The sequence below is a fragment of the Scophthalmus maximus genome, chromosome 6, assembly GCF_022379125.1.
Source record: "Scophthalmus maximus strain ysfricsl-2021 chromosome 6, ASM2237912v1, whole genome shotgun sequence".
NCBI classification, from domain to species: Eukaryota; Metazoa; Chordata; class Actinopteri; order Pleuronectiformes; family Scophthalmidae; genus Scophthalmus; species Scophthalmus maximus.
Genome location: NC_061520.1, coordinates 7,631,454 through 7,653,211, shown reverse-complemented (window position 1 = coordinate 7,653,211; position 21,758 = coordinate 7,631,454). Strand labels below are relative to the sequence as shown.

The 21,758-nt window shown below is 42.6% G+C and overlaps 2 protein-coding genes across 2 annotated transcripts; one reads left to right on the top strand and one right to left on the bottom strand.

Moving 5' to 3' along the window:
* Positions 1 to 1,197: 1,197 nt before the first annotated feature.
* On the top strand, positions 1,198 to 13,412 carry gls2b (glutaminase 2b (liver, mitochondrial)). The gene is made up of 18 exons (XM_035632701.2): positions 1,198 to 1,593; positions 2,435 to 2,564; positions 3,342 to 3,463; positions 5,272 to 5,401; positions 5,579 to 5,658; positions 6,569 to 6,732; positions 7,087 to 7,145; positions 7,626 to 7,658; positions 7,779 to 7,837; positions 8,000 to 8,066; positions 8,842 to 8,892; positions 8,989 to 9,165; positions 9,278 to 9,409; positions 9,856 to 9,948; positions 10,031 to 10,092; positions 10,351 to 10,427; positions 11,650 to 11,713; positions 12,651 to 13,412. Exons 1-18 carry the CDS (start codon positions 1,436 to 1,438, stop codon positions 12,802 to 12,804), a joined length of 1,812 nt encoding a protein of 603 aa, XP_035488594.2. The 5' UTR covers positions 1,198 to 1,435; the 3' UTR covers positions 12,805 to 13,412.
* Positions 13,413 to 15,126: 1,714 nt separating this feature from the next.
* LOC118309980 (elastase-1) lies at positions 15,127 to 19,350 on the bottom strand. The gene is made up of 8 exons (XM_035632675.2): positions 19,223 to 19,350; positions 19,024 to 19,127; positions 18,308 to 18,408; positions 17,954 to 18,079; positions 16,668 to 16,804; positions 16,406 to 16,548; positions 15,444 to 15,593; positions 15,127 to 15,239 (listed from the first exon to the last, which is right to left on the bottom strand). Exons 1-8 carry the CDS (start codon positions 19,260 to 19,262, stop codon positions 15,228 to 15,230), a joined length of 813 nt encoding a protein of 270 aa, XP_035488568.1. The 5' UTR covers positions 19,263 to 19,350; the 3' UTR covers positions 15,127 to 15,227.
* Positions 19,351 to 21,758: the final 2,408 nt, after the last annotated feature.

Here is a 21,758-nt window from a genome sequence, read left to right as displayed (position 1 = left end):
TCTAATGGCTGGAAATGATACCAGGTGATGCTTAAAACAAACATTCTCCAGGCCCATATTTGAGTGTCTTTCTATGACAACCCAAGTGAAAAGTTGCATCACTTTGTCTTTGGTCTCCACTCGCAATTCTCTACGCACACAGAGACGTCATATCAAAATGAACCTTTACTTTGTAAGTTCACTTGTTTGTTCTGGGGTGTTTTTTTTGTTGTTTTTTTGTAACTTGGCCAAGTGGAGCTCTAGGTTCAGGTAGTTAAAGCGACAGCATGCGACAGACAGGTTCAGCTGTTGGTGGCCATAATAACAAACTGAGCAGCCTGTCAGACTTAAATAGACTTTAATAGAGTTTTTGAACAGGTTTGAGGTTCAGTTGTGAGATAAAGTTAACTCTGATGTGGCCTTTTTATTTATATATGTATGTACATATTTGAATGACTGAATACTGGAGGTGGGACATCCGCGTTTTCCTCTGGTATGCCGTTGTAGCTGTCAGTCAGGTGACCACCGCCACACGAGGTTCTGCGCCTGTGACTGACACTGACAGACGACCCCCCTGCTGCTTTCAAGTACTCATCGTAAAACTGAATATTGTTTATAAGACAAAATGTACCCAGTAGCTATGTTTAATAGTTTTTTTTAAATAATTTTCTTAAGTTCAATATGTTTCAGTCAAGCCGTGGAGCTAGTTTGGCATTGAGTGGAGATTATTATTGTATTATATTTTTCTAATTCAATTACACAAATGTATTTGTGCTAATTTAAAGTGTTAGATATCAAGCAAATACTTGATGTTAATTGCAAGTAACGGTTGTTATTTGTGTGTGTGTGTGTGTGTGTTTGCGCGCGCATTTCTTTCTATAGTTGAGAGCACCAATTTTGGCTCTACACCATCGTTGTGGGGACATTTTGACGTTGTGGGGACATTTTGGCCGGTCCTCACAACGTCAAGGGGCTGTTTGAGGGTTAAGACTTGGTTTCAGGGTTATGGATAGAATTGTGCTTGGGTTAGGGTGTGGGTTAAGGTAAGGGGCTAAGGAATGCATTATGTCAATGGGGGTCCTCACAACTATAGAGAGACGAACGTGTGTGTGTGTGTGTGTGTGTGTGTGTAAAAATACAAACTCTAAATATAACACTTTCACACGAGCGCAGACATCATGGCGGGAAAAAAAAAAAAAAAGTGCTACAATTTCCGACCGCACGTGAAGGCGGCGAAACTTCAGCCCGGTCGAAAGTCTCTGACGTCGCGGGAGCAGTTGACAAAAAGCTGGAATCAAATCAACTGACCCACTTCTTTTTTCACGTTCAGTCAAACTGTCTGTCGGTCGCGTGAGTGTGTGAGACAGTGTGTGTGTGTGTGTGTGAGAGAGAGAGAGAGAGAGAGAGAGAGAGAGAGAGAGTGTGTGTGTGTGTGTGTGTGTGTGTCGTCGCAGCCATGCACTGCGTGAGAGCGCTGCGTCTGCCCTACTCCGCACAACTGATCACGACGAACGCAGATGCGGCGAGGAAGACTCTCATCGTGGCGCCGGCGCGTCGCCTGAGCTCCGAGGCGACGGCCGCGTCGCGGCGACGAGCGCCCACTCACCTGTGCAGGTGAGACTCTCTGCGCGGCGAGACACCCGAACCTGTGAAGAAATGGAATCTGACGTCACAATGATGTTCGCATGAGCAGCCCGAGCGATATATCGGTTGGCCGATAATATCGGCCGATATTAGCCCTTTTCACAGACATAGCGGTATCGGCCGATAGGTTTAGGGCCCGATGGATATTATCGGCCAATAGATATGAGCCTTTTAAATGTGCATTTATGTTTTAAATTGAATGGCAAATGAGTCTTTATTTTTTCTTATTTCAAATTCAGTTTATTTGGTTGTATTTGTCTTTTTTTTTGTTGTAAAAATGAATAGTTATCCATGATAACGTTTATGGTTAAACTAAAATATCAAGCCTCAGTTACATTCCTGTCATAAAAGTTTTATAATAAAAATCTATTGACCGATTCAAATATATATAAATATATATATCGGCCAATGTGTCGGTATCGGGAATGTTGTACTCCCTCATATCAATGTCGTCATCGGCCCCCAAAAAATCTCTATCGGTCTGGCTCTAGTTTGCATTACATATTTAGCAATGTATTCACGGAACATAAATTGTAATGTAACTGTCGCAGGTACAGAGGGTAGGATATGTCCTAATGATAATGCAAACATCTGTAAATTACCTTTGCAGCATGTGTCAGCAACCAGCACTTTGACATGAGAGTTGGACGTAAAGCTTCATTAGAAGAAAAGCACTTCACCTGCACAAAGAAAAAAGAAGCGAGAGAGAAAACTCCTGAAATTCCCACACATTCCAACCACAACGCTCCCTGTATTTCTGTCATCTAACTCATTAGTTAGTACTTTATGTTTGTTTCTTTGAATGGTTCAGCAGGGGGAGCAGTTCTCTGCACTCCAGCAGGGATGTACAGTCAAAGCCTCCCAGCTCCGGGGTGAAAGACATGTTGTTCTACACCATCACAGAGGGAAAAGAGCAAGTTCCCATCTCGCACTTCACCTCAGTGAGTAGCTGTAAACAACCCTACGTATCCACCCCGCGTAATAGACTGTAAGTAAGAATGGAAAAGGCGCCTCCACTTTCTCGAGGTACGTCTGAGGCCGACAACGCGGTGCCGACCAAACCGTGAGAATGAGGTCGTTCATTTTCTTCCCCGGTCTAAGCAGGGTTTTTTTTTAGCTTCCTCCGCCAAATTTTGATATCTGCCACTGTCAGAGGAAACCGGAATACAAAAGCTACTGTACACGTTGCGATGTTTTGATCGTGTTGAAGGGCCGGAACACGACGAGAGGCCGCCACCATCGCTTTTCTTACACTGTATGGAAATCAATGTACGAAATATCCTAAATATGGACGCTGCCATCTTGCACTTGTGACGTAATTTGAGTGATCGGGCGTGGAGCTGTGGCATCGAGGTGCCTCCGATACAGGCACCAAACCTGATTCAGTCTCAGCTGTCAATCAAAGCAACAAATAACTAATTAAAACCAAACGAAAAATGGAAGAGTTGAACATCGATCAGCGTGATTAGATTTCAGAAAGCCTCTCTAGGGAAAAAAAATGTATTTAACGTGTACTTTTGACTTTTTAGTTTAGCCCACGTCCCATCTGCTGACGTGGACGAGTGCGGTATTTATGACCTACACTGCAGCCGGCGAACGGGACAAATCAAGATCTTTTGGCTTCCCTTTCAGGGAGCTGTCATGTCGTCCATCTTTTATGCACAGCCTCTAGTTTAATATACAAACCCTCTATCTCTGACTTCCATTGCTGTATTCAGGCCCTGAAGAGAACCGGCCTTTATCCGTCTGACCCTCGTCTGAAGGGCTGCATGGAGAACATTCGACAGGCCGTGAAGGAATCTGCGGGTGAGGCCATGATGGACAGGGACCTTTTCCACAGGTGAGATATGGCGGCAGATATGGATTATCTTTATAGCGCCTGTCAAACATGGAGCCATTCAGCTGCTCCGCCGTCAGCGACCTGGTGTTGTTTGGCTTACTGCCACTCTGTCACGTCTCCTACTGGGACACTTGACTGGAACGCAGCCATGTTTAATGTCATTCGTAACACATGTGTTTTTGTCTGATGAAATGTCTGATTTACAGCCAATTTCTCAGGACTTCAGGTGAATGAGAACCAAGTTGAGCACTTTAATCAACTCCCTGTGCAGTGGCTGCTGCAGAGACATTATGTCTCCCTTTCACCATGTTTACATCTTGTATCAAAATTCATTCTGTATCTGCACATCGTATCTGGTTTGTATCTGCCCGACCTTTTCCGGAGGTAGCCTGGCTCGCATTGTTTTTTCGGATTTTATGTTGGTGTAAACTCAAACGTTTTCCGAATCCTTGTAGCTGATTTGATGCCGCCTCAAATGACTCCTTCGCAGGCTTTGCTCCAGAGGATAGAGAGATAGAATAATAACAAGAACGCATTAATGTTGCGCTTACACATTAAGTTGTAAATGCAAAAACTGGATGACTTATTATCTGGATAACCTATAGCTGGTTATAGATAACTCGTTAATATCGGGGTTTGAACAGCGTGTTTGTTATCTGTTCTGTACCTTCAGTAAAAGAGGTGGGATGGTTGAGCGCTATGAGGGCAAATTGTGATTTGTGAATTTGGGCTGTACAAATGTATTTTGATTGAATGATTTTATAAGACAGAAGTTATCTCCCACATGCTCAGATACTTGCTCTAGATCGTGTGCTCCTTTGTGTAAAATCCACAAACCGAGAATAGAGCTTGATTAAAATACAGCAAGTGAACAACTCGGAGACAGGAACACACGGTGCAACCTTAATGAGAAATTGTGGCCCAAACAGCGGATTCCAGTCACGTCCAGGAGACAGGAAATACTGTATAACCATAGATTTCTCTCACTTTGTTGCCTGTTTCCGAGTGTTGCTCCTCTAGTCAGCCCCTTAAAAAATTGACATGCATCTCACCGCCGACTGTCTCATGGAATTTTGTTTTCCATTCACTACCCAGTGCAGGCATGAGACCAAACTATTTTTAGTCTGACCTTCCCGCAAACAATCCATGCTAATGAAGAATTTGTTGTATGCGACTTGCTGCATGATTGTCTTTCAGCTTTGTTCCTCCCCCTGGTCTTTTCTTTTCCATTTTCCCCTTGTCTTCCCCTACTTTACCTCATGGATTAGAAGTCATTTGAAAGATGTGGAGGAATCTAGAAGCCACAAAAGACTGGCATACTGTAGTGCTGTGAAAACATCTATGATGTACTGCAGTGCAGTCGAATACAAATCTGTGTGAACGACGATCATGTGAAGTTTGCAATGCCAATTTTTTGTTCCCAAATGTGGATCCCATTTTAAAACACACTCCACCCACCAAGTGATTTGGGGATGGAGTGTGGGGGGTGTCAGGACATGTCAAATGTATTGACTGTCACGCTGATGAAAGCAAAGGCCTGTTGCTCTGACTGCACACTCACTGACACACACACACACACACACACACACACACACACACGACTTAAGAGGACATTAGATTGACTTACATCAATTTCCTGGAGACTAAAGCTAAAGCTTTACATTCGTCATTGTAACATATTTTGGTTCCCACAACTTGAGTAATATGGCTAAAACACACACACACACACAAACAGACACTATTCCAATATCAAAGTTAAGATAAGTGTTCCTAGAGTTCATCGTCTGCACCATTGTTTTTTCTTTCAGGTGTGTTGGTGGAAACATCGTCCTGTTGATCCAGGCCTTCAGGAACAAATTCATCATCCCTGAGTTTGATGTTTTTGCACACAAAATAAATGAAATCTACAACAGAGTGCAACATCAAACTGACGGGAAGGTATGGACTGCTTTTGACCGAAAAATTGCTCAGTGTAGGACGCGTCCCACCACGTCACTGACGCTCATCATTTACTGCCAACATCTTCTCAGCTGCAGTGACTTAAGTTCTGACACTTGTTCCTAAATATTATGTTGTGTGGTCTGTTACTGTTTCCCTTGTGCATCCTGGCTCTAGGTCGCAGACTACATTCCCCAGCTGGCCAAGTTTAGCCCAGAACTGTGGGGCGTGTCTCTGTGCACAGTGGACGGTCAGAGGTAAGAGTTACAGATTTGTACTTGACCAATAAAAAAAAAATCATCTCACCACATGCTCCATTTAGTAGCAGTTCTGGAACTTTGGGTCGTATAACACAATCGTCCTTTGACCATTTAAGTTTTCCAAGTCGTCACTGAATTATATTTCCTTCTCTTTCCTGTGCTGGCTTAAAAGTTGATATTGATTTGAATGATGCGGAAAGTTCAGAGCTTCTAAATGGATCTCATGGTGAGATTGTTATGCCATCTACTGTTGTACCTGTTGAGATTTAAAAAATTGAATTTATTTATTTTTCCTCACATCACTTTGTCCCAGATTTTTAGATTCAATATTGTTATATTTTTGATGTTAATATAATTGTGATATTGATGCAGTGTTTTCAATAATTACAGTTTTAGACTGGGTGTGACATAAAATCAGGGGCACTGGAAAAATTTGATTCTTTGCCTCTTAAAACATATTGTGGTGAAAATCTGAAATACAGATTTTAAATACAAATCTTTTTCCTTAAGTAATTTTACTAGAAGTGAACAAACCTTTTGCAAAGGTAATCAGATCATCAGACAGGGTCTCCATTGTGATAGAGAGGCTTTGTCCGAGTATCTACTTACAGTGATAACAGTGTTAAAGGAAAACAAAGTACAAAGAGATTAACGTAGGAAAAAGGGCATTGGTTAAGAGTATATGGAGGAAAGGTACCATGAGATATGACTGCACCGGTCTCTCCTCCTTGTCGAAAGATTGCATAGGCCACATCAGGTCAGGTCACACATTTGCAGAAAGAAAAACATCTCACGAAGAACAGAGTACATTGTATATATCTGTCAGAACATAAAGTATATCAGTGGGAACATTGCAGTAGTAAAATTCCCATTACAGTTTACTCTGGTTGTTTTTCATGTCCTCCAGACACTCAGTCGGTGACACCAAGCTGCCGTTCTGCCTGCAGTCCTGCGTGAAGCCCCTGCAGTACGCCATCGCCGTCCACGAGGCGGGAACAGAGAGCGTTCACCATTACGTCGGCAAGGAGCCCAGCGGATTCAAGTTCAACATGCTCTCGCTCGATGATGAAGGTGCGTAAGGCCTCGTCACTGCGCTGTTGGGCTGGAAAAATAGCTCACATCCCCCTGTAGTCTCAGCGTAAGGATATCTGTACTGTACCTTTAAATGACAGGAGGAATAAATCCATAAGATATGAGTAGATATGTGCGGCTGCTGTGATTATTTACTTCTTGTTAGTTGTTAGTTTATTCTGCTGACTGCAACACACATAGTCACTAAGCTAAAAAAGTTGTCTGTTTCCGCTTTAAGCAGCAACTAATTTGATTATTTATGAGTCAACTTCCGATATCGGAAACTCTCATTTTCCACATCTGTTATTTGGCACAGAACTCCTCATCAACATTGCTCCTTGTCTTCTCCTCTAGATAAGCCCCACAACCCAATGGTGAACGCCGGAGCCATAGTGATCAGCTCTCTTATCAAGGTAAACAGATGGACGTGGGGGAACAGTAAATCACTCTCCTTGTCTAAATCAGTGATACAGAAAATGAACTATAACTTGCTTACTAAGTGGCACACTGTGTTGTTTTGTTTTATACATTTTCTACAAGTTTATATATTTTTCTACAAGTTTATCCATTCTATAAAAGTTTTATACATTTTGTACACGTTTATACATTTTGTACAAGTTTATTCAAATTATACAAGTTTTATACATTTTAAACAAGTATATACAGTTTTTACACGATTTTGTGTTTCACTGTGATTTATGCTCACTGCCTCGCTTCCATTTTGCTGTACCAGTGGATAAGAGGATGTTGAATTATGCGATCAGTGATAAACTCGTGTATTGTTTCACACTGTAATTAGTCGTCTGGAATCATATTTAGATTTATGAATGTGGGAACTGAATGAGTGTGGCAATCCCAATATTTTTACATAAACTCTGGCTCTTTGTTTTCAGCCTCTTGCAAATAAGGCAGAGAAGTTTGACTATGTAAGTAATGTGCCTCACATTTTCTTCTTTGTTAAGACTTTGAATATCAAACTGGCACAGTTCTCTCAGTCGGCGCAGAGATGCTGCAGTGAACATAAAACCTTGTCTTTATTTGCCTAGGTTATGGAGTTCGTGAAAAAGATGGCTGGCCAAGAATATGTCGGATTCAGCAATGCCACGTGAGTGCACCGTCAATACTTCAGAGATAATGTATCGTCAAAATATCTTCATTTAACTCACATACAGTGAGCTCCAAGACAGTGCTTGGCAGATTGCCTGTCCACTGCCCCCTTGCATTATTGATGTTTCACCATCGACCCCCCTCTGCCCGTCCGTCTCAGGTTCCAGTCAGAAAAAGAAACGGGCGACAGAAATTTTGCCATTGGATACTACATGAAGGAGAAGAAGGTCAGCAACAGAACGTTGTTTTGCAGTCCTATGGTGGAATTATGAATCAATTTTATACAGTCTAATTTTTGTCTGGCCTACAGTCCAAAACACATTCATATTCAGTCTGTAATGACATAAAATGGAGACGAGCAGAAAGAAAATCCTCTCTCTGGAGAAGCCAGCGAGTGTTTGGCTTTTTGCAAAAGAATATTTCCTCAATGATTAGTTGATTTTTTTCAAATCACTAATTGTTCAACTTTGCATATAGATGCATTGTTAAAGACAGGCTAATATTTTGGAAAAACTAGGTCTCAGGTCTGGTAAAAGATATTTCCACAAAATATTTTTTTTAGAACAGTGATCACTGTACTGTTTTTGTTATGTATTATGTTTTTTTTTAGTTTCTGCTTTTGATTTTTGAGCCCAATATGGCTGCCACAGAAAATGTTCTCTAAAATGCTCTTTCTCATGTTTCCGGTAAAATATTATCCTTCCATTTTTGTTACCATCATCACTTTGCTAGTCCAATCATCTTCGAGGCCAACTAAAACTCTCCATACATCTACCATACCTCTCCATGTTAGAGGGGTTATGCATGGTTTTGCACTGGGAGCTGTGTCGTCAATGGCAATAGTTCCAGTAGGGTCTCCTTCATCGTTTTAGGGGCGAGACAAAGAGAGAAAATTATGAAGGAAAATAGATATTCATGATTTTCTGGTTGAGAAATCAATACATCTGTACAATGTTATCCAGCATAAGTTGGTCAGTCATGGTGATCATATTTAATCCACAGTGTTTTCCACCGGGAGCAGATATGATTGATGCCCTAGACTTCTACTTCCAGGTAAAAGTCATGAATAACCAATGAACAAATTATAATTTTTTTTGTTCTTTTTGAAAAGTTTCAACCATAATAAACGGATTCCGTTTCTGTTCTTAGCTCTGCTCCATCGAGGTCACCTGTGAATCGGGGAGCATCATGGCCGCCACGCTGGCCAACGGCGGAATCTGTCCGATCACGGGCAAGCGACTCCTGAGCGCCGAGGCTGTGCGAAACACTCTGAGTCTCATGCACTCGTGCGGCATGTACGACTTTTCTGGTCAGATGGCGTTTCACGTGAGTAACGAGAGAAGGTGACTCTACCGCCACATCGCCCCTCTAACGCAATTTTCATTTTTTGTTGTGAATGAAATGCGTACTCATACAGCCTCTTGCTCTCGTCTCGCAGGTGGGCTTGCCTGCCAAATCCGGTGTGTCTGGTGCGATACTGCTGGTGATTCCCAACGTCATGGGAGTGATGTGTTGGTCTCCTCCACTGGACAGAGTTGGAAACAGTGTCCGGGGCATCAGCTTCTGTCAGGCAAGAGCACAGACATCCCCTCTGCGTGTAGAATCTCTGCATTTAGACTGTTTCCGGCGAAGAAAAGATGTTTTGTACTTCATACAGTGATAGATCCAACCATTCCGATGTGTGTCACTGCCAGATGGAGCCAGACCTTTTTATACCAAAAATAATCTGAAAGGTCGGACTCAAGAATACAATTTTTAAGATTTCAGCCAGACATTTCTCCATTCTTGGCTGAGGGGGACAGCAAAGCGCTGCAACACGTCGTCGTGACTGGGCAACAGATATTAGCTTTTCGTGCTTGTTTTATTTGAATCTTTTGTCTGTTTTGTACTGATAAAAGAGGTGGCAATGTTCACACGATGCATTTTTCTTGTCTCAAAACACAAGACGAATGTGCAGCTCTCTCCCCCGTGGTGTTTTTCTCTTCGACTGAATAAAATCCTCCTTCTTATCCTCAGGAGCTTGTGTCGCTCTTCAATTTCCACAATTACGACAACTTGAGGCACTTTGTCAAGAAGCAGGACCCTCGCAGGCAGGACAGGGACGACAGGGTGCGTTTATTTCCTCAACTTGTTGTTTGTCATGTTTAATATGTTTAGCGCTGTCCTCACCCTTTCTTTCCTGTGTTCGCAGAACAAATCTGTTTTTAACTTGATGTTCGCCGCGTGCAGCGGAGACGTGTCAGCGCTGAGAAGGTAGATTACCGGGGGAGCCCTGATTATTGTTTCGCCTTATACGATAAATAACCTTGAACTGCTTGCAGCTTCATAATCTGCCCCTGGCTGTATGGAGGCATTTGCATTTGTTAATATTTGTCCACTTATTTCTTCAGGTTTTTGCCTTTAATGTGTCGCCCACCCACCCATCTGTCGTTCAGATGGTCAGAATACTGTCAGAAAATCTGAATATACAAATGTTGCCGAAACTTTAATTCTTTTATTTTTCTCCCTCAGGTTTGCTCTCTCCTCCATGGACATGGATCTGAAAGACTACGACTCTCGCACAGCCCTGCACATCGCTGCAGCGGAGGGTGAGCCCCGCGTGTTCCGTGTCATCATAAGTGGTCCTGAAATTAATATTTTCATTGAATGAAAGAGCAACAGTAAATCGGTTCCACGGGCCAACTGTGAAATATACTGTATGTCTCTCTATTACCAAAGGCCAAAAATAACTGTGACTGGCAGAAGTTACAGCTAAATCTTTCTTACTCATTCATAAATTAATGAATTATGAATATTGTTTCAGCGCAGATGCAAGAAACCCTAACCTGAACAGGGGTTTATGTGGCGAGAATAAATGAGAACACGTGTGGGGGTGTGCAGGGCCATTAACTAATGCCTTATTGAAGCTGAAATTAGTAATTTTTCCCACCCAGTCATTTATCTTGCGTTGATTTTCTAAACCTGGCACATTTACTGTAGCTGGAGACACAATAAAGCGGGTGCGATGTTAAAATGAATTTACCTCGCTGGATACCAGCAGTGGTGAGGTGAGACGCAACAAGTCGCTTGCTGTTGTTCTTAGTTGACAAGTTACAGATTTCAGCTTCAAAATTCATTACTTTTAATGAGGATTGATCGTCACGGCGACCCAGGAGCACATTCCTCACACAGATTTAGTATCAGTGATAATTATATTTTTCTTACATTGTAAGAAACAAGAAAATAATATATTTCTATCATTCAGCCGAGCCTGCATTAAGCGGTTCTGTGCGTTATCTGGAAAATAGATTGGCTCAGTTATCTGTGACTGACGGAGAGAAAAAGAGTTACACTTGTTGAATTATTTGCGGTGACGCTCACAGTTGTAATTAGTTTTTACCTCATTAGTTTTCATGATTAATTGTAGAGGTCCAGTTCCTCTGGCAGGCGTTATACTCGACCACTAATTAATCAGCTCGCGACAACACTTACAGAGCAACATACGGTCCATTATCCATCTTCTTTTGTGGTTTAAATATATTCGCAGTGCAGATTGAATGCTCCCCTGCAGTGTCTTCTACAGTGAGAATTTTTTTTTTTTAGACAGCCTTGTGAGCAAATCATTTGTTTGAAGACGAAAGATAAAAGTGGGAACTGGGGAATACAAAGGCAGAGATTCACACTCCTAAATCTGATTCTTGGAGTTGGATTGTTCTGACGGGAGGAAATAATAATCCTTTTTCATGTTGTTTGTATTTTTAGCAGCTCTATTTTGTCTGAAAGAAATATTTTCCTCTCATAAACTGTGATGTCTCTACTTTTTATTCTCAGGTCACGTAGATGCTGTGATGTTTCTTACAGAGACTTGCAAAGTCAACCCATTTGTGAAGGACAGGTGAGATCAGTATCTCTAACTTCTTTCTGTTCTTTTCATTTTTTTTCACTCCGTGTGCGTGTGTGTGTGTGTGTGTCCTTGTCCTTTTGATGACAGTATTTAAATGCACAGTCTTTCCTATTTATCTCATGAAAGTCTGATTGGCAGATTGTGTGAATTTTTAATTGAAACCTTAAAGAGGCAACATACAACTTTTATGCCCTCTAGTGGTTCCAGGTGGTATTTATTGTTTGTCGTAAAGTAAAGACGCCGCTAAGGACGCAGGTACTTTTTTCTCAGAGCTCCTGAGGAAGTTGTCAGCACCACTTTCGAGAAAATGGAGGGGATGAAATAAGTTTGTATACCGACGCTCCTACTTTGTTTTCTGGCTCCTAGTGTTAACTAGTGGCGGCGTTAGCATCATGGCTGACTCAACGCCTGCAGCCTGGCTACTTTCCAAAGACAGAAAACAACTGTAAAAATCCCAATTTGAACAAATAGCCTTGAGTTAAACATCCGGTAGTATTAATAAGGAGGTTGGTTGTGTTTATTACTGACCTAGTGGAACGTTTTTGAAGCCCCTCAAGTCCCGGAGCCCACTCCACGGAGTGAATGTCCATTCGAGGTTCACTTTTGTTTCATTTATTTTTCCATCACCCTCCTTCTTCGCCTGCTTTTGTTCCTCCTTCAACAGGAAATTATTTTTCTATTGCGAGGTTGAGTTATTTTAGTCAGGTCGGCTGCCATTTCTTTAAAGATACCAGGAGAACGCCATTTTCTTCCTTCTTCTTTTTCCCTGTGGGAAAAGAGAGTAACATGATGAGAACAAGGCTCATAGGGGACCAATATAAAAGAAAAGTTGCCTATTTTCTTTTAAGTGAGAAGCACAGAGAATTGTCCTCTTTCGCCAATCTGTTGATTTCCCTCCTCACCATGACCTCTACACGTTGCTGTGCAGGTGGGGGAACCTGCCGGTCGACGATGCCGTGCAGTTCGGCCACGACGAGGTGGTGAAGGTGCTGAACGACTACCAGCAGGTCTGCAGCCAGCGGGAGATGCAGGACGCCACGGCTGATTCCCAGAAGCTGGACACCATCGAGGGCTTTGTGTGATGCTGCAAAGTGTCGCACAGAATTCTAACGAATGCCGGGTTCTTTGTATATATTCAATTCTTCAGCTGTAAATAAGTGCACTGGATTGTTGATACAGAAAAACGTTGTTAAAGAGAGCACTATAATATTTATACTCATCTTAACTATGCATAAACTTTGAGAAATTACCAAAGCAAATTTATTATGTAGAGTATTTTTGACATTGAAAACATCCATTAAACAATATTTTTGTTAAATTATATCTTATCTCCACAGTTTTTTTTTCTCTAGATTTTTCCGAGGTTCATCAAAAGCATCACGCAGTCGGTAAATTAAAATATCAAGCAGCATCCACCAAATGCCCGCGACCCGACCCCGGATAAGCGGTTGAAGATGAGATGAGATGAGATCCACCAAATGTTTTTAAATGCTATTATTGGAGGAGTTTGTTTTTCATAACCAGTGTGGTTTTACTGGCCCTTTTGATTCAGCCGATATCAGCAAACACAGTTGTTGTAGCCAGAATACACGCGCATGTCTGGGTTTTGTTTTTGTTATGTTTTGTTTTTCATCCACAAGATGGCACTGTAACCTCATAAAATAAATGTATGCAATCTTTACCCACAGCATCCACTGTACTGTAAGAACCTATAGATCCCTGCAGGAAAGGAACATTAATAAACTGCCAATAGCTCATATCAAGGCAGCCCCTTCAGTTATCGGACTGAGCTGTCTGAATGGGAGAGAGGGGCCAACAGGGACATCATTCAGAATAATGCACATATGAAATCAGAGTAATGCTGAAAGCCTCGCATGCAAAAAAAATGCAAATAGTATAAACATTTTACCTTGAAAACTGCATATTCACGCTAGAACGTGTCAGTGTCAAACTAAATATATCAAATAAATAGACAAAGCTCGACTTAAAATTTCTAACATGTAAATGTCATATTTTTGGGACATTTGAGAGGTTCACAAACAAGTGCAAATGTTCCTCCGACTCGTTTCATATGCTTAGTGTTTGTGTTGCACTCACTTAACATTTATATCACTGTGCTGCCGCGGGAGACGATGACAGGCGTTTACCGTAGGATGTGGAGCCATCATCACCACCATATGGCCACACGACTGCGGCGACGCGTCAAAATGTTTCCCTCACAACAAACAAAGCTGACTGCCTGTCTATCTTCCTATATGTGCAAAACCTGGGTATCCTCTATAGACACAATATTCAAATGCACGGGCTGACAATATCAAAACCAGTGACTGTGAGTCGCAGTTTTCCCTTTGTCTCATGGATGCACAACCTTTGACATCGACTTTCTTCCTCAGAGCTGACAGAGCTGTCAGCAGCAGATGTGATGTGCCTGTCAGGACTTCCAGATGAGGCCGCCTCTCTCCATAAACTCAATATGCATATCTCCCTGTACTGTATGTGACTCGTGCTGTGGGGAGTGATGCCGGCTGTTCATGCACATGTTTCGCATCTCACGATTATCTACCACAGTCAAGGCCATTATCAGCCTGTGTGTGTGTGTGTGTGTGGTTATTTTTAAAGCTTTTGATATTCATGGTTTGTTTTTCCTCCGATAACCAGTTCATCTTTTTTTGGCAGCGACTCCCTCTGTGGGTGCTGCAGGTAGATACAAGGAGGAAACAACATTTTTCAGGAAGGGACTTTTCCCTGTAGTATTTTTGGAAATATTTGAAACATTTCAATATATATATATATATATATATATATTTGTCATTAAAGAGGCACTTAATGTCGCCCTGAGGAAATCTCACATTTATATTTGCATATATTTTATCCAACTTAAATCACCCTGATTGTTGCTTGTATCCACACAGCACCTGTTCACACTGAAACCCAGCTCATCAGGTTGCTGTTGTTTACCGAGTCACATTCGTGCAGTCATGAATTATTCATATGCAGCAGGCATTGTAAGTGGACTACAAGGATCTTCCAAGGTACTGAATATTCTTTTCTTGCACTCAACTTTTGTCTTTTAATGCGATTGCATTTTGACAGGTGGTGTTATACTTTGTTATTTAAGCCTTTCGCACGTTCAACGTGTACAAGGTGAAATTCTCTTCTTACCAGTTTTAGAAGCTCTTTTGTTACAGTCAAATCACTCATATCTGTGTCTGTGCACTTTAAAAATCAATTTAAAAGCCCAACTCCAGCCCACATAAATTATCCCATATGAAATGCTGTCATCCAAAGTAGCTTATTTTTGCAGAACCACTCTTGCACCTTATAATCACTCTTCACCTCCAGTTGCCTATGCTTTTAGAAATCTCCCACACAAACGACACAAAAAAAAAATGACTCAAGGAAAATGCACAGTGCGTAGGACATTTTATTCTGATGGAGTCGGAGAGAGAGGGGAGGAGACGAATCCTGAGTCTTTCTCTTGTCTCCGTGGAGATCGTCCTTATTCTTAACCCATGATCTGGCGAAGTAAGAACAAATGAATCATTGCGTGATCATCCCCAAGAAGCCGAACCAAATACTGGACAATTACCATGTGTGATTTATAGAAAGACATATTGTTATCCAACAAATATCATACATTCATTTAAAGTGTCATGTATGACTGCTGTTTCCCCCCCCCCAGATCTGATTCTCCATGAATGCAATAGTGTGAAATACTGACGTTGTTCATCCAGCTGATGTAGGCGGAGACGCGGGTGAAGACGGTGGGCTTCCTGTAGGCATTGCAGCCAGAGGAGGACACAAAGCTGGTCACGCCGTGGACGACCCACTGTCCGTTGACACTGCAGTTCAGGGGGCCACCGGAGTCGCCCTGGATTCAGAGAAAACACAGACCTCAGAGCCGGGGGGGGGGACATCACCGTTTTCTAAGATCAACATGCTCCCACTTGCTATCCCCTTTTTAGTCTCAGACAGCCTTGTGCAAGTTTGTGCAGAACACACAGAGCTTTCGAGACGGACACTTTGTGCAGCTTAAGCACTACGCCTGGGTCTTTGTGACTGACTGGTGTCCCTGCTGATGCAGCAAGTAATCCCTCATGTGTCCTGCAAAATATCTCCCGTGACAGGGAGGGAGGAGACGGGGGTCAGGCCGCAGCTCAGACCTTCAATTGGACTTTTCCCGGTGGAGTGGAACTGAATTAGACAAGTTCTTTTTCTCAGTGTTTCTCCCAGTGTGCTTATGTTCAAAACGTTCATTCCTGCAGTCTTAATCACAGAAGGAACTCGTGTTCCAAAAGACAAACCGGAGAGACTGAGTTAGAAGAAATTGAGCTGGGAGTCCGTCCTGCAGAAATCAAAACCTGTTTCAGGTTTAATGTTTCATTAAAAATCAGTTTTAATTCTTTATAAATCCATTAAAAGGATTGATAAGAAGACATTTTTGTGTTTTCTGGGCTGTTGGAAATTGCTTTGTGCAGCGTTCATCCTTTCTAATTGGTAACGATGCAGTTATATATGTTTGTGATCCATTAATAAATGCTTAATACGCTCGTACATTCTTACTAAAGCTTTAAAAACTGCCCATAAAGCCTAATGAATATTCTGTGACTATTAGTAAAAGCGACTACCTCAGCTGTCAGGGTCCAGGTATACACCGTCCCGTCTAAGACCTCTTCGACTCACCTGGCAACCAGACTCGCTGCCGCCGCCGGCGCAGACCATGGAGTCCTTCACAGTGCTGCCCCACCATCCGTAGCTGGAGCAGGTGTTGTGGGAGACAACGGGCAGGTAGGCCTGCTTCAGCTGGGCAGACAGCTGGCCACCAGCTGGGGACGACCACACGGAAGATACGACTTGCAACCGTGCACACTACACCAGACAGAGCTGCCTCGCCGTGTGTACACACGGCGAACAGGCCCGTTCGTCATCATTATGCCAGACTTACTCTGGGTGCGTCCCCATCCACTGATGTAGCAGGGGTTGTTGTGGGCCAGGACCTGACCGGAGGGAGGCAGCGCGCCGAGCTGGACGTAGTTGCTCAGGGAAGCATCAGAGGACAGACGCAGGAGAGCAATGTCCCACCTGAGGCTCAGAAAAATGGGCCCTCACGTTAGGGAAGTTATTGCGATGTCCTTGTTTGAGAGAAGCCTATTGTCCGTCTTTAGAGGTGACATATTTTTTAATTTGGGTGACCCCTTAAAAAAAGGTTCACGTGCTCTAATGTTCAGAAAAGCCATCCGTGCTCTCATACTGTCCATTCCCACGGCTCCTCCCTTCGCCCTCTGTCAAAGACGCCTGGATTTCTCGCAGCCCCTCTTCCCGATGAGCCCCAGCCTGCTCTGATTGGCCAGCTGGCCCAGTCTGTTGTGATTGGTCACCCGATTTCAAAAATGTACAGAACATGTCGCGCCCCTCCACCAGAGAAGTGGAGATTCTCAGATTGCAGGCGGGGTCACCCCCCCCAAAGGGTCCCTCTGTGACATCACAGTGGGAGAGACATCTGAACCAGTTGTTCAGCGCCCGGCTGCGGGGTTCAGCCAGCTCACAAAGAAACGACAGGTTGGTCTTTTTTCACAGTTTGCGGGCCGGCAGGCTCCACAGATGCACACATTTATGTGTCACATTTAAGCTAGAGTTGTTTAACTAGCTAACAATTACTTCATTAATAATGTATATCTGCATGTTATTTCCTCAGTTATCTACTAATGTCTTGGTAAATCACAGTTTCCAAAAGCCCCAGAGTGGATCTGTAATTAACCTCTTTGTCTGAACCTCCCTATGTTGAAAAGCATTTAATTTACAATGTTTTAGCGGAGCATTGCAGTGTTTGTCAATTTAATATGTAGCTGCCAATTCATTTTCTGTCAATTCACTTAATTGTTTCCGCTCCATAATTTATGTTATTCTGTGTAATTGTGGTTTTCAAAATCTATGAGTAGTATAAGTCTTGTTATAAGTCTCTGTTTCATGGAGCAAAAAGTAATAATAAATATCTGAAAATTTAAATATATACATGTTTAAATAAACCTAGAAAAGGAAATATCCACATATTGTGGCTGTTACATCAAATATCATATTCCAAAATATGCCTTTAGACATCTTTCTTAACTTGTACATGTCCACAAATAGGTGAATGCTTTCAGTTTTTATAATATGTGATGTGCGTATGACAGTATATTTGCGATTTCCAGTGTGCAGAAGTGGGTCAGACCACATCTCGTGATCACTCACCCTCCAGCAACATTGTTGGAGTTCCAGTAGGGGTGGATGAAGACCTGGCTCACGCTCATGTACTGCTCTCTGCCCTCGTGGTTGTTGATGTCGTGGTCTCCGAGAACAACGCGCCAAGTCCTGGACCTGTGGACAGAAAAATTAAAAAAATAAATAAGAAAAAAGTATTTCTTACACTTTCTGGCAGTTGGTTGTCTCTGATAATCTGACACCTATTGAAAATCAATATTTTACATGGAAAAAGACAGCTGAAAATGCAACCAGTCAAAGTTAAATCGATGGTGTCTTTGCTATGTGCACTTAAGTGTATAAATATATGTCATCCATCTATTCTGTGACGCATGCGACTCCAACCTGTCCACGCAGTGAGCAGCCGTCATGACCCATCCTCTTCTGATCAGGGTTCCTCCACAGGTGTGGTAGAAGCTGCTGCCAGATTTATACTGAAGGGAGATCTGATGAAACAATGACAGAGAGAAATTACGCCCACAGCAAACGGAGGGGCGTCCACATTTTTGCTTCTTCAAAATGTTGTTCTTTTTTACCTCGCAGCATTTATTTAACTTACCACCTTGTCCCTTCGGTTTTTGCGTTCAGACAGGATCATCTTATATGACATGATGCATGAGTTGCATGCTGGGATTTACTGTACATGAGGCATTTTTTGCTTTGTTTTTGTCATATTCGCAATGACGATCTGCCGATGAAAGCTATCTCTGCAGCAGAAACCTGAAGGGGAAATGGCGTCTGCATTTTTCGTATCATATTTCTTTATTTCCGAAATTATTAAAGGTCTCGTTCAGTCTCTGCGTGCATTACGTGACATTGTGATTGCTCTTACAATGAAATAAATTGTTTTGGCTCACTATTTCCTGGCCCCTAGATTGCAGTGTGCCACCTCTCCCTGCCTCAGGGAGGGGAATCAGCAGTCAAGGAAATAACCTCAGTGCCACGGTAAAATAAACCCGCTTCACCTGTGCGCCAGTACGAAAATGCCCAGAACTTCCCACCAAAGGATCTGAGCATTTTTTCTTCCACTGCTGTCAAGTCAAACAAAGTGCACCGCATACCTGCCAGGGCCAGGAGTTGGGGCTGGCCACTTCCCCTCCGACAACTCTCTCCTCAGCGGTGTCATCCTTCAGGTACCTGGGCTGGGGCTCCAGCTCAGCCAGCACTGAGCAAAGCACAGAGGGCAGCAACAGTCAGACGTAATGTGTTCGACTGTGGGCGGAATGTCAAAAAGAGAAGAAGAGTCATGACAACTTTTACCTAGGGCCGCGAGAGAGGTCAACAAAAGAAACCTGAGCATGTCTGCAGACTCCTGAAACTTCCTGTGCTGGACACTTGTGTCCACTGCTCTTTTATACCGTCAGGGTGTGTGTGTGCGTGTGTGCGTGTGTGCGTGTGTGTGTGTGTGTGTGAGTGCGTGTGTGTGAGTTCAATGCCAGTACATGTGCCACCTGTGTCTGTCTCACCGTTATCACTACAGTGGATTCATTTGTGGAACAGCTGACTCAGCCGTGAATACATTTCTTTTCCACACGTACCAGCTTTACAGTCAGATATGACATTATTCTTCACTGTAGGTTTATTTCTATCTTTCATGACTGAACCTTTGACTTTCGTAGTAAAGCAATTTCTGTTCGACTGTCAAGTCATATATATATATATATATATATATATATATATATATATATATATATATATATATATATATATATATATATAGATAGATAGATAGATAGATAGATAGATAGATAGATAGATAGATAGGTAGATCCCAATATTTGCCTCTGCTGTGCAATCTGTACCAAACTACTTTTTTGCAAAATGACGTACTCGGCATGGTCAAAAAATGATTAAACTCAGAGTCAATGAGTGTGATTAAGCATTTTAGTTTCATTGGTTCCCAAACTCGGGGTCAGGATCCCCTGGGTGGTCGTGGGACACGGAGAATGGGGTCGAGAGATGATTTACACACATCAAATATGATTTAACAACAACTAAAAATAACACATTTAGCCAAAATGTTACCAAAGATTAAAAAAGAGTGGTCAAATGTAAATTAAAAACAAAAAATATCATCAGCCTGCTGACTTTCCTTGACCCCTCAGGGCGGCTATGGATCAGGAGGTAGAGACGGTCGTCCACTAACCAGAAGGCCGGCGGCTCGATCCCTGCTTCCTCCTACTCCACATGCCGAAATGTCCTTGGGTAAGACGCTTTAACCCTAAATTGCCTCTGACAGCTCCTCCGGCAGTGTATGATTATGACAGAAAGTATCGGTAAATAGTGACGCTGTATGAATGTGTATGTGAACGTGGCTTGTACTGTAAAGGTGCTTAAGTGGTCGATAAGACTAGAAAAGTTGAAACAGTATGAAATTGAAATGGAAAGATTATTTTCACAAAATGTGTTATGTGATAAGAGCAAGTACAGTATGGATCCACGTCAAGCTCCAAAGTGGGTCAGACTCAGTCAGGACACATGTAAAATGAGCATCTGTACTCGCACAGATATTCCCATTCTGCTCCACAGGGAACACCAGGTAGAAGAGGTAGAGAAGAGGTACAGTAATGGGATTGTGACATATGTATATATACAATCATGTATGTACAAATCACAAAGTGGTTGATTGATACGGATTGATTGTTTTATTGATCGGTTTACAGTTCAACAAGCCCGCGGCTACAATACAATATGCCACTTAGAAGGCGTTGTTAAGTATTCATGATGCCCTGTGGATCTGATATTATAATTCTGTGTATGTTCCAGTGGCGGTGTACAGTAGAAAGAGCTGCTGCTGCTGCTGCTGCTGCATGTCACCTGGTTTAAGGGAGGCTGACTGTGATTGTGATGAGCATAGTTTTTCAGGCACCAGGGGAAACACTGCATCTTGCGTCTGATTGAGTTTGACTTTTTCTTAATTCACACATGCAGTGAATCTCGGCTCTGATTCTTACTCACATACGCACTTGCAAATTCTGAAACGTAGGGATCTTCGACACGACATTGAGCTTCACGTTGCAAGCTGTGTGCCGTAAGCGACGGCGCTTTTACCTCCGCTGCTCAATGTTCAGACTGCAAAAGACCAACCACACACCCTGCAGCTGCTGAGCAACAGTCAGAAAGATCAACATTGACACGCTGTGCGTCGATCTGACCTCTTGTTATCTGCTCCTCTGTGACAAGACCAGCAGGGGGATTACTGTGCATGTGACCCACACACTGCTGCAGCCTCACGGTGAAACATATATATATATATATATATATATGTATATACTGAATGAATCTGTCATATCATTCTTCTTCAGATCGGATCATTTAAAGGACTAGTTTGACATTTTGGGAAACATTTTTTGATAACTATCTCGTTGAGACTCGCACAAGATGAGCGGACTGATGCCACTGTCACACCTCTGTAGTACCTACGTGGTTACAGTCAGTAGCTATATATGTATATATATATAAAGACTGGAAACAGGGAAACAGTCAGCCTCACTTCTTTCGACCGTCTGCCGTCTGCGACAGCAGACGGTCCAAGGACATCTGCTGTCGCGCTGTCAGCAGATGTCCTTGGACCGTCCATCCCTTTTTTTGAGCTGTCACTTGTTTTCACCCAAAAATTGGTATTTTTTTGTAAATATCTTCTATTGCATTTATCTTCTAACTGAGAAAAAACAATTGCAAACAATTATTTATTCTCGCTTTAAAGGGTCTTGAGGGAAGCGTTCGTTACAGCAGTCCTATGGCAATAAAAGAATAGCTATCGGAGCAGGTATAGCCAATTTCCCCACAGGCCCTG

Coding starts and splice junctions, on each gene's coding strand:
- gls2b (XM_035632701.2), top strand. CDS start 1,436: ATGCACTGCGTGAGAGCGCTGCGTCTGCCCTACTCCGCACAACTGATC. Junction 7,146..7,625: donor TGATCAGCTCTCTTATCAAG/GTAAACAGATGG, acceptor CTTTGTTTTCAG/CCTCTTGCAAATAAGGCAGA. Junction 9,949..10,030: donor GGCAGGACAGGGACGACAGG/GTGCGTTTATTT, acceptor CTGTGTTCGCAG/AACAAATCTGTTTTTAACTT.
- LOC118309980 (XM_035632675.2), bottom strand. CDS start 19,262: ATGCTCAGGTTTCTTTTGTTGACCTCTCTCGCGGCCCTAG. Junction 19,128..19,222: donor GACCTCTCTCGCGGCCCTAG/GTAAAAGTTGTC, acceptor TGCTTTGCTCAG/TGCTGGCTGAGCTGGAGCCC. Junction 15,594..16,405: donor GCAGCGAGTCTGGTTGCCAG/GTGAGTCGAAGA, acceptor CTCTGAATCCAG/GGCGACTCCGGTGGCCCCCT.